This window comes from Leopardus geoffroyi, chromosome D3, assembly GCF_018350155.1.
Source record: "Leopardus geoffroyi isolate Oge1 chromosome D3, O.geoffroyi_Oge1_pat1.0, whole genome shotgun sequence".
NCBI lineage: Eukaryota > Metazoa > Chordata > Mammalia > Carnivora > Felidae > Leopardus > Leopardus geoffroyi.
The window spans coordinates 92,325,478-92,337,998 of record NC_059339.1 but is presented as its reverse complement, the minus strand read 5'-3'; the positions used below and the strand labels follow the sequence as shown (position 1 = coordinate 92,337,998).

Sequence of the window (12,521 nt, the reverse complement as noted above, 5' to 3'; positions counted from 1 at the left end):
CCTCCCTGCCTCCTTTCTCCTGGGGGCTGTGTGTTCGCACACACACCAGCGTCCAGACGCCTGCTCTCATCTCTGCTGTACGAATCGTTCAAGTGCTTGCCCCGGAAATTGCTTCAGACTCCCCGTTCTCACCTCGGCTCCCATAAGCTTTCCCGCGGTTGGCGAGCACGTCACCTGCTGTTCGCTGCCGGACCCCCACGCCCGCCGTGAGGTCTGGCCCGCGAGTGGCCTTCGGAAGTGCTCTTGGCGTCCTCCCTACCTCGTTTCCCAACGTGCTGGAAAGAACCCCCAACTTCCAATGCCCCCTGTGTTCCCCTCCCCGTGCTGCTCACGCCGCAGATCTGCACGCGCCCGTTTGCCGTGACAGAGCCTGGTGCGGACGTGCAGAGTGTGGAACAGCCCGGCTCAGCCTCACGCCTGTGTCCCCAGGCTCAAAATTGCGCCACAGAGAGCGCGGCCGCTCCGGCGTGAGCTTGAGGACGCCCAGCCCGGAGCCCGCGTCGCGGCCGCTCACCGGTGCCCGTGGGTCGAATCCGAGGGTTTTGACCGCGGCTTGGTTTCCGAGACGACGGCTCGCAGATCCTTTTCAGCGTCTTTGCCCAGCGCTGTCTATCACGGAGACGGTCCCGCGTTCCCGCTTCCTGCACGTGTCACGGTGTGCCTCTGTTACCCGAACCTCACAGCCGCCTGCTCAGGTGGGTCAGGCAGGTGTCACCGCCCCCTTTACAAGTGGGGGCCGAGGCTGAGGTTAGGTGAGTTGCTCAAGGCCGGGGGGCCGGGTCGCAGCCAACCAGGGGCCCAGACTCCGAGTCTGCCGTCCCTCAACGCTGCTTCCATCCTGAACAACGAGCTTCTGAACTTAAGAAAACGCTCCCTTCCTCCCACGTCTCCTTTTGTGAGATGGCTCAAAATCCTTAAAACGCTACGCCTCCTGACTAGGAAACCTTTAGACCTTTCAATTGAAGAAAATCAAACGAGACCCTGTTTGCTTTGGGTGCATTTCACCAAGGGTGTGTGGCCTTCCCCGGGGTGGACGGGACGGCTGGCGACTCCCTGTTCGTGTTCGGTTCGCCATATTGACGGACACGTCACGTGTGACTGACGCGCGTGTGGAGCCCCGCTCCCCACTGGGGCGGACGGTGTCGGGAAATGCTGGGATCTCTGAGGTTAGCGGTCTCCCCGCGCAGGGCAGATACGGCGAGGGTGCTTCCCTTGGGAGGGTCAGCCTGCAGCTCTCCTGGGGGTCCTTCTGTCTGTGGTCCGCGTTCCCAAAAAGGAAATGATGATGCCCCTTTGGCAGTTTCACAGCCTCCTGTCTTACTACCTTTATTCAGGTTACCCCATTTCCGGGCTACCCTGACTACACCCTATCAGTCTAAATTCTACAGTTTTCCTCTCCATCTTCAACCCGCGATTCAGAGGTCAAATAGACCACTTCTGTGCAAATCCACAATCCTCCTCCTGCTTTGCATTCTTCTAGAATGTACAGTCAGACCACCTCCACAATCCAGCAGCACAGTCACGAGCACCTGGTGATTCCAATACTCGTGATTGACACGCTCCGTCCCGAGGACCCAGATCCCCGCCCCACGGCAGGTGTCCACAGGGCATCTCCTGGGTACTGGCTACTGGCCCCCAGTAACGAGGTGCGGGGGCCATTCAGACCCAGGGCCCAGATGAAGTAGGAACCGTAGTAGCGACAGTGAAGTCTGGTGACCTTTTAAAGTCTAGTAAAAAGCAAAAATCCCATCAATGGTTAATGACAAAGGACACAGACTTGTGAAAACATTGCCTTCGTGATTTAAAAAATGAAAGAAAGCAGAAGTTCCCAGCCCGGTGGGATTTTACATCCTGTTGCTCTAAGTACATGTTAATGCTCCTCTCGGCTGGCAATGACCCTCAGGGATCCTAGAGGGTAGATTTTAGCAAATTCACTGTGGGCTCTACGCCTGGGCCCGTCTCTGGTCAGTGCAGACCCCAGCCCGTCCCTCCCGGCACCCCCCACTGCCCTGCCACGGCGCTTCTTACCGGCCCCGCCCACACTCCCGCAACTGCACCCAGGACGGGGAAAACATTGCTCTGAAACAGCACACGTGAACAGTCGCACCAGAGACCGATGACAAAGGCACATCGCCTTCTGGCTCGACACTGATCACGAAGCAATCATTTATTTAAAAAAAAAATGAGGGGCGCCTGGGTGGCGCAGTCGGTTAAGCGTCCGACTTCAGCCAGGTCACGATCTCGCGGTCCGTGAGTTCGAGCCCTGCGTCGGGCTCTGGGCTGATGGCTCGGAGCCTGGAGCCTGTTTCCGATTCTGTGTCTCCCTCTCTCTCTGCCCCTCCCCCGTTCATGCTCTGTCTCTCTCTGTCCCAAAAAAAATAAATAAAAACGTTGAAAAAAAAATTAAAAAAAAAATGATATTACAGGAAAGTTGAACTTTTCCAGTTAAGACATGTGTGGAAGATAGGCTCTTTGGGGTCCTAATTAACTCCCTGTCTGTCTCACTCTGCATTCGGCACCTTATGTGACATACCAGCCATTCTGTAAGAGGGGGAGAGGGCAGTTCTCTTCCTGATGTGTGGTCAGGGCCGTGGCTGTCGGTCCATCGCGTTACTGAACCCTCCACAGCACGGTGCTACAGGTGTCCGTCCGATCCCAAGGGAAAACCAGAAGCCGAGAGAGATCAAACTTGCTAAGGAAGCTCTACAGATAACAACTGTTGGCAGGCAGGGAATTAAAACCCAAATAGTTGCTCACGTGTACTTCTCACCAGTTATTCTCGTAAGATACCCGGTAGGGCTTTAAGAAAGCCTCTGCCCTTCCCGTTGTTAAACGTGTACCCCACCCCCCATACAGGTGTTTAAAGGAATGGGCTCCTGCAAGTTCGTATTGTTTTCAAGGCTACTTGCTAGAGTAAGGTCTTACTTTTGTTGTGCCAATTAATAATTTAGAAATGTACGATGCTTAGACCTACTGTAATGGTTTATTCCACATCAGACATACTTATAGTATGTTACAACAATCCCTAGTTTTACTGAAAATACTTTCCTAAAAGCACGGTACCGTCAAAGCTAGATTCAGTCTTCTGAACTTCACTTTCTCAGCTGTGAAATGGGAACAAAGCTTACAGGGCTCTTCCTGTAATTGCGTAACCTACAAGGCGGATGCCTTGAGCCCAAAGGCACCGTGAGGGACAGTAGCAGACCAGCTCCCCACGTCACCCTGACCCCGCACCGCCGCTCCCAGCTTCGTGGGCAGCTCCAGCTCAGTCCCCGCATTCTGGGAGGTTTGGGCACACGTAAGAGGGTCTGGGTGATTTCTGGGAAGACCGGTATCGAGACCTTCTCTGTGTCACAATAACGTTAGCCTATTGCCTGTAAAAACGCACGTGGTGGTGCCGCAGACACAGCCAGTTAGCGTTTCCGTTTCTGAAGGCGCTTCCGTAGGGGAACCACTGTCTCTGGAGTCCCCTGCTCGCGGTCTCCTTTGTCGCTTGCGTGGTGACTACAGTCTCGAACCAGCAGAAGTGCTCAGTTAACTTGCCGTGCTGGGCTGCTCTGTGGTTCGGGGGAGCTCTCCTTACGGGCTCCTTGTTTGGTGTTGCTTCGGGGCTTCTCAAGGGCCGCTGCTGTCCCTGCCCCCTTCCCTTCCCTTGACCTTGTCAGCCTGAGGGGATGCCCCCGCCTGTGGGAGCCCCTGGAAAGGTCTCTGCAGTACTCACGCAGTCAGCGATGGTGGCTGCAGCTGTTTACCCCCCAGCACGTGCTCCCATGCACCTGCTGGGGGGACGGAGGGACGGAGGGACGGAAGCCAGGGTGCCTCGAGCCCCCCACGGGGTGCCTCGTTCTCACCACTGGGCAGTGAGAGGGCTTTTCTTCCCTCCACTTGAAAGGAAGCTGAGGCCCAGAGAGGTGGAGCCAGCTGCCCCACGTCGCCCAGCACAACCTGCCCTGGAGCCCAGCTCCGACCTGCCACGTGTGCCCTTCACAGAGTGACAGCAGCTGGAAGTGTGGTGTCTCTGCCTCCGCATCCCTGCGCACGTCAGCCTCCTGTGCAGGTGCACCCAGACACCCCCCGGGGATTCGGTCCCTGTGGGTGCCTTCAGGGTGCCCTCCGAGGTGCCGTGGGTCCCGGCCGCACGAGGGGCGAACTATAAACCACGAAGGCCCAACGCCTACGACTGGGTTGCTTTCCAATAAGACTGGATCACTCACGTCTCGTGAGGCTTATGCTCACTTCTAGCTCCCCCTGCCCCCCCCCACCCCAGCTCACACCAGTGTGGGTAACTGTGCGGGCATTATGGAAGGTTCCAGAAACCCCCGGCGCTGACCAGGAGTGTCCTCTGGACCTGGACTTCCCTCTAAAGGGAGGGTGGCAACCGGCCACAGCCAGAGGCCATTCGCCCTCCCCTCCCCCACCTCCCTCTTGTCACTGTTGTACAAGAAGCTTGATGAATTACCCAAGATGCCTCACGCTCCACGGGCTTCCTTGCAGACCCCACACGTTCGCCAGAATCCTGCTCTCTCGAGTCACTTAATGGCAAAAATGACGTGGCCCAAAGATGCCCTGCCAGTATCCCACCTGTGTCTGCAGCGGGTTTGGGAGGCCCCCGTGGCGGTCAGGCCGCCACCCCATCCTTCTGCGGCGCCCCCTCCGAGCTCTCAACGGCACAGTTCAACCGAAGGGAGCCGGTGCCCGTCACTCGTGGGCACGCCGTGGTTTGCCCTCGGTCCTACGAGACGCTCCTCAAGCACCACAGGTGCCTTGGAAGGCGTGGGCCCGCGATGAGGCCCTAATCTGAGACGAAGGTCGGATGCTACTTGTCACTCGTATCCCCGGTCTTTCTCTCCCCACCCACTTTGCATGTTGCGCATTTAGGGCTGGAATCTGCACGCTCGAAATGATACGTATAAAGTAAGTTCCCCTTCGGTGAATCTGAGAGGTCAGTCAGAGCTACCTGGTTTTTGTACGCCTTCAAAAGTCTCACCCGGACTTGCGTTACTTCCGTCTATCCCGGGTCCGGTGGTCTTGAGCTTTCTGAATATTGGTTAAATATTTCTGGAATGGGATTCCCAAGTGCAGCCTGAAGTTTTGCTTGGAAGTGTGATGAAGTTTTGATCAGGACAGACCAGCTTGGAAAAAGCATTACTTTTGCAGCTGGGGAGAGATCGGTCACTGGGTTTCAGCCGCGGTGTGTGTGTCGAGGTTAAATCCTTAGAGCTTTGTCTTCTGGAAGGACGGAACATCTCTCCGGAGTTGCCCAAATGCCAGCCAGGGCGACAGTGAGGGAGGCGGTGGGCACCAGGGGGTAGGGGCTGGGGAGCAGGGCGCTGGGTTGGAGACTTGCCCAGGTGAGAACATGGAACATCACTCGTAATGTTCAGACAGTAGACGACCCCGGAAGTCCAAGTTGTCGACTTCAAGTTACTCCTTTTGCCTGTGTTTCACTTTTTTCCCCTTCACCTGTTTCACCCACCCCCCACCTCCCCTCTGGTGCCCATCAGTGTGTTCTCTGTAGAATGAGTCTGTTTCTTGGTCTGTTTCTCTCTTTTTTTTTTTCCTTTGTTGCTTTGTTTAGTTTCTCGAATTCCACACCTGAGTGAAATCATATGGTATTTGTCTTTCTCTGACTGACTTATTTCATTTAGCATAATACTCTCCAGTCCCATCCACATGGTTGCAAATGGCAATATTTCATTCTTTTTTATGGTTAATATTCCACTGTACGTGCACACACACACACACACACTACATCTCCTTTTTTCATTCATGTATCAATGGACACGTGGGCTATTGTAAATAATGCAGTAAACATGGGGGCTTGTATACCTTCAAAATAGCGTTTTCATATTCTTTGGGTAAATACCCAGTAGTACGATTGCGGGATTATAGGCTAGTTCTATTTTTAACTTTTTGAGGAACCTCCACACTGTTCTCCACAGTGACTGCACCAGTTTGCATTCCCACCACCAGTGCAAAAGAGATCCTCTTTCTCTGCATCCTTGCCAACACTTGTTATTTCTTGTTTTGTTTGTTTGTTTTAGCCGTTCTGACAGGTGTGAGGTGATATCTCATTGTGGGTTTGTTTGGTATTTCCCTGATGATGAGTGACGCTGAGCATCTTTTCATGTGTCTGGTAGCCATCTGGATGTCTTCTTTGCAAAAGTGTCTATTCATGTCTTCTGCCCATTTCTGCACTGGAGTATTTGTTCTTTTGGTGTTGAGTTGTATCAGTACTTTACATATTTTAGATACTAACTCTTTGTCAGAGATGTCATTTGCAAATGTATTCTATAGGTCGTCTTCTAGTGTTATTGATTCTTTCCTTTGATGTTTAGAAGCTTTTTGTTTTAATGGAGTTCCAAGAGTTTAGTTTTGCTTTTGTTTTCCTTGTCATAGGACACAAATGTGGTGCTATGGCAGATGTCAGAGAAATTACTGCCTGTGTTCTCTTCTAAGATTTGTGTGGTTTCAGGTCTCGCATTTAGGTCTTTAATTCATTTTGAGTTTATGTTTGTGTTGGTGTATGAAAGTGGTCCAGTTTCATTCTTGTGCATCTAGCTGTCCAGTTTTCTCAACACCATTTATCGAAGAGACTGTCTTTTTCCCATTACATATCCTTGCTTCCTTTGTCACGATTAAATGATCATATCATCGTGGTTTTATTTCTGGGATCTCTATTCTGTTCCATTGATCTATGTGTCTGTTTTTGTGCCAGTACCATACTGTTTTGATTACTGCAGCTTTGTGGCATATCTTGAAATCTGGGATTGTGATACCTTTAGTTTTGTTCTTCTTCTTCAAGATTGCTTTGGCTCTTCAGAGTCTTTTGTGGTTCCATGTAAATTTTAGGATTGTTTGTTCTAGTTCTGTGAAAAATGCTTTGGTGTTTTGATAGGGATTACATTCAATGTGTAGATTGCTTTGGGTATCATGGACTTTGAACAATATTTGTTACTGCCTGCGTTTAGTTTTGAATAGTCAATTCTTATTTCTAAAACAGAGTGGGAGATCCACAAGTGTGTAATGCGTTGTTATTCTGTGTCCTCTCTTCATCCCGCAAGTTCTCAGTATTCAGTTAAAACCCTGCGTGGAATCCAAGAGACATCAAACCTCAGAGTAACAGCTGCTTCACATCCACATTCAGACCCAGGTCTCCTGGGAGAACACCCACTCACGTTCCCTGACGACTGAGCAGACTCCCAGATGACAAAAACGAGTTCTCCCCTTAGTGAGTAAAAGTACTATGTGTGCCCAAACCTCCATTTTCCCCGTGAGGGTTCTGTGGTGATCCAATTTAAATGAATGAGGACAGAGATGACAGAATCACACCGGAGGCTGAAATTATCTTCAAAGGTAAACTTGCATCTTTAAAAGCATGCATTTTTAGGGGCGCCTGGGTGGCTCAGTCGGTTGAGCGTCCAACTCCGGCTTCGGTTCGTGGGTTCAAGCCCCACGTCGGGCTCTGTGCTGACAGCTCGGAGCCTGGAACCTGCTTCAGATTCTGTGTCTCCCTCTCTGCCCCACCCCCACTCATGCTCTGTCTCTCTCTGTCTCTCAAAACTAAATAAACATTAAAAAACTTGTTTAAAGCATAAATTTTTAAATATTGGGGGTTTCTTTCACTCTCATGCATCAAAAATGAGGAATTCACCTGAATCCTCTAAGTTTATGGTGTTTTCTCACTGCCAGAGCTGTGTCTGTGATTTGCCAGAACTCATTATTGCCACGTCACCGAATCTTTCTCTTCCCGGGGCCGTCACTGGAAATGGAATCACCCGCCCCAGTTTCTATTTACAAAGCGTGAGGTGGGAAGGGTGTTCTGTCCACGCGTCGTTGGCTGTTGCTCGTCTCTGCTGTGTAACGGCTCACGTACTCACACGCACCCTGGGAGGTGACGCTCGAAAATCCCTTTCTCACCCATCCTGCCCTCAGTTGGGGTCCTGTGGACAAAGGCAGGGGCATCCTTCAGGGTCACTGAGAGGCATCCAGAGCTATGGGAGGCTTTGGAAAAATTCAGATCTTAAGCAATTAATTCCCCTTTTTCCTGAGGAGTACCTTTTGGGGGGGCAACTCTTGCCTTTCATCCAGGCATGTGTAACGTTTTAGAAATCCTTCCCGTTTTCAGAAGACAGTTCGTTTTGTTACCTTTCAAGGAAAGCTGTTTCACGTTCAGCAGGGAGTCGGTTCTCTCATAGTCATTAAAAAGGGTTCCTCGTGGAAAGTTACATTTTGGAACTGCCCCTAAATACCAGCACCTGCGGCCCATTGATGGTTCACAGCGACGGAGTGAGTGGGCCTGGTGTTTGGTGCACGTCCAAGGGTGAAGGTGGAAACACAATTGGTGTAGAGTGGGTTTGGCTATATTCTGCAGTGTTGATCCTTTTGGGGGGGAAATCATGAATTTGCTGCTGAAGTTTATGTTAAAAATACAAATGAGGAACAGAGTTTGTTTTTTTTTTTAATCCAACTTTATCTTCCTTGCAAATGCTGCAAATTCTTGGGATACTTGTCTGATAAGCAGTCCTTGGTCTGATCTTGCGGTTTCTGTGCTCACGTGATTCCCCAAACAGTGAGCCCGAGTGGACCGTCTCTCATTTTCAGGAGGGTTGCCCTGTTCTGCCTGTCAATGCGTCTCACCACGCCTGGGGTGGGGGGAGGCGTGACCCCCAAGTGTGTGTGGGTCACCGGGTCGACACCATCCACGAGTGTTCTTGACCCGGGTTCTTTGTCTACAGATGAGAACACACTGGAGAGTCTTGGAGACTGAACAGAGTGTGGGTACGGGCAGGGGCCCCACTTCCCAGTGTTTGGCTTGGGATCGGGGGCCAACAGAGGCACCCGCTGGCCAGGCTTCCCGTGTCTCAAGCCTGGGGGTTTTCGTTTTCTCCTCTCAGAAGTGGGCAGAGCGGAGCACGTGTCACAGGACTGTTGCTCGGATTGGAAACTTTGAGAGTCCCAGCCTTAAGGCTAACGCCTTCTGTTTTTCTTCTAGCTTCTGACCAGCGCACCGGCTCAGGATGGGAAACCACGCGGGAAAGCGGGAGTTAAACGCCGAGAAGGGCCACAAGGTAAGAAGCGAGCCGGGCTCAGAGCATCCCTCCAACAGCGTTTGGTTTTGTCCTTCAACACGACCCTCCCGACGCACTCGGTGGCTGCCAGGGCTCCTGGTACAGCTGGTGGATTGTTACCCCCTTCTTTAGAAACCTCTAGGGCAGACAGACCGAACCCCGCACGCCTCGGCCGGGACCCCAGGCCCACGACCTTGCCAGTGACACCCCCCTCCCTCCCGTCCCACGCCATCGCCTACCGCCCTTGGAAAGTACAGACGCGCCACAGGGGAAAGGGCCAATAAAAATGGTCCGATTCCTTCCAGGGAGTCCGAAGGAGTCTCCTCTGTATTTTCCACACGACATCTGCCACCCACCAGGCTCCTGGTGGCCTCACGCTCTTGCCGGGGCTTTTTCTCCACCACCAAAGGGTCATTTCAGAGGAGGAAAGGGGGCTGACATGGGGTGAGACGTGCTGAATCTCCCCTGACTCGGGGGGGGGGGGCAGGCAAGGGAAATCACTCCTTATCCTTGGTGCCTAACTCCACGGAACCTGACACGTGTTGCAGCCCCAGACAGATGGCAGTTCACAACGTCCTGGCACTGAGGCCGGGGCGCCCCCAGCGCCACATGGGACCGAACTGAGTGGAGGCCCACCCCGTCGTCATGTTGCATAGCATAGTCCTTATATGATAACAACCCACCCAGCAGCACTGGGTCCTTCCTGCTCGGTGCTTGGACCCCATTTCTGTATCAGCCGGCTGCGACGTGTTCCGGAATTTGCTTTCAGGTCTTCCCCTGCAAAGGAATGAGTGAGAACTCCCTGTTCTTGCCCATGTTTTACCTCAACTGAAGTTGCAAACAGCATCATCTAGTTTCTTGACTCACGATTTCAGGCCCAAGGTGAACGGGGAGGGAGTTACGTGTCTGTGACGTTGCTATGGGTTCCGAATCCTCCCTTTCCCACCGAAAGGGGAAAATTTTATGAATACTTCAACGATTCCAGTAAATACCGAACGGGGACTGACTTGTTAATTTTTAAAGGTCAAACCATTCTAGTGATACTCTCGTTGTCATAATGGGCAGAGGGGTTGAGCTCTGTGCCGGGTTACCGTGGAGCTTGGAGATTCGGGAGCCGGGGTGCCCTCTGACCCAGAGCAGAGTTTCCCCCAGAGGTGAAAGTGGAGAGGGGCCCTAGGCGGAGCTCTGGCCTGTCAGGGCCGCGGGAGCGCAAGACTTGTAGGGACAGATTTGCGACTCCGGTTGTAAACGCCACTCCGTGGCTCTCAGTTTCTTTCCTGTCGTTGGACGTCATAAAACCCAGAGACATGGTCTTAATTTGTTAATTCTACCTAAGAAAGGTTGTTGAGCAGCAGTAAAGCCTATACTTGAGGCTCTTGTCTCCTGACATCTGATGTGTAACGTTTGGATGGTTTGCAACATTGGAAATTTACGGACACTGGTTCCTGCAGGTGGTTGTTAGGTGCAAAAGCTCTTTGTAAAAAAACTGTCTTGTAACTGGATAGAAAATGTTTGATGCCTTTCAGAGCGAGTGCCAGAGATGTTACACGGCACCGTAAACTTGTACCAGGACAGAAAACAAGTACACGAGCTCCTGCCACACTGTTGCCCATTCTGTGTGTTTCTGCATGTCATCCTGTGAGGTGTGTTTTGACTCGCGGGAGAGTGGAAGGAAAGCTTCTGTCGTGGCAGGGTGCTGGGCTGACCTGTTAGTGGGGGGCAGCTGCAAGGCAGAGTCCCTTCCCTTCCCCGCCAAACCCTGGCCTCCTCCTCTGGCGGGAGCTGCTCCCTGGCCTGTCCACCCCTCACCTCCCGCATCGTGCCGTGCACGAGGGTTTTGGCACTGGTTGTTTGCACAGCTTCCTGGTCCGGCCAGGCCCTCTGTCCAGCGCTGGGGAAGGAGACGTAGTCGCTTCCTGCCGGGACCTTCCAGTCTCCAGCTCTCGGGTTTCTGCCCGTGACTCAGCACCTTGTGCCTTCTTACTGGCTTCTCTCTCCTCCTAAAGAGGATGTGTCGGATGCAGGAGGGAGGAGCGTACGGAAGGAATTACTCTGGAGTTTCTCCAAAGGTGAAAGGAAAGGCCCCCCTTTCCACCCTGGCATTGCTAGTAACCGCTGGGGTGGGACGCACGGCCGCGTAGCAAGGTGGTTGACAGCCCTGTGCCCGTGGCCCCAGCACAGAGCAGAACACCCCATGGTGAGTGTGAGGGACAAAGACCCCAGCCCCGGGAGGAACCACGGGAACAGAACGTTTCCGTGATTACTTCCCGTTCGCAGAAATGAAGAAACCCCTATTTTCCCTATTTTGCCTTTGATTCCCCATGTTTTTAAGAGTCTTGGTAGAATTTGATTTCCAGATAGCACCAGCTCACTAACTTATCAGCTTTTTATCAGTCGCTCCCTGTCTAGCAAGGTGACTTGGTAGAACCAAAATGTCCCAGCTGCCCTGGATGACCCAGAGGGCGCCCACGTTTGCTGCTGAAACCCCCCCCCCCCCACTCCCGGCTCCAGGCCAGACTCACAGGGTTCTCAGCAGGCCCCTCCCACAGAGGCTCCTGGAAAACTGGTTCCACAAGCTAAAAATAGACTCCCCTGCCTTTGGGGAGGCTGCACCTGGCTGATGGCCCTGGGGAAACGGGGCAGGACACCTGCACAGGGAGAGGAGACATTTGGCTCACTGGCTACTACAGGGATTCCTTACCTTTCGTCGGCTTGAATAGAAGGTGTCAGACCAACTGTTCCTTGGGAGGAACTGTGTATGCAACAGGCCCCGAGCAGAGGGTCCGTACATGACGGGCACTTGGGACATGGTCTTTATGCCACGGGCCCTGAGCAGAGGGTCCACAGATGACGGGCCCTGAGGTTAGGGTCCATACACCTCGAGCACTCCAGGCAGAGACCACGTATGTTGCTTAGGTTGCCCTGGGTTTGTATCCCACTCGGCATGGGACCCTGCATTTCCCCGTTTCCCAATTTCCTACCTACCTTAAGGAATTAGGATTTCCAGTGCCCTTGAACTATTTCTTAACATCTGAATTCTCAGCTTTGTCCGTGTTGTTTGTCTGTTTCTGTTTTTAAACACTGACATCAGTTTCCTTGGGAATGAACTTTAAAAAAAGGAGCCCTTAAAATCCCCTGATTTCTTTCTTCTCCTGTGAAAGTAGAGGGTGTCACTCGTTAGAATCATTCCTACTGGAAAAGTGAAAAATAAAGACAACCAGTAGTCTGTGTTGACATATTTTCTCCTTTTTCCAAAATGAGTGAAATCAAGTGATGAGTTAAAATGTTGAAATCCTAGCCAAGCACAACAGTCCTGAAAACCTGCTTTCATCTGGGGGTGGCCTGGACTTCTCCTCGTGGTCGTGTCTGGCTCCCACACTTTCTCCACAGGTGCCTGGCCATGTTTCTGGAGGTTTCTGTTTAATCAGCCTAAGGAAAAATAGACCACAC

The 12,521-nt window shown here is 52.4% G+C and overlaps 1 protein-coding gene across 4 annotated transcripts in view; it reads left to right on the top strand.

Moving 5' to 3' along the window:
• Positions 1-12,521, top strand: part of LOC123587775 (myelin basic protein) — a 116,339-nt gene that overhangs the window by 13,057 nt on the left and 90,761 nt on the right. For all 4 annotated transcript variants that reach the window (XM_045457779.1, XM_045457778.1, XM_045457777.1 and 1 more), the window contains exon 2: positions 8,996-9,071. In XM_045457779.1, the coding sequence (XP_045313735.1) occupies positions 9,021-9,071 (51 nt within the window). In that variant the 5' untranslated portion in view covers positions 8,996-9,020. The remainder of the gene's footprint in view (positions 1-8,995; positions 9,072-12,521) is intronic.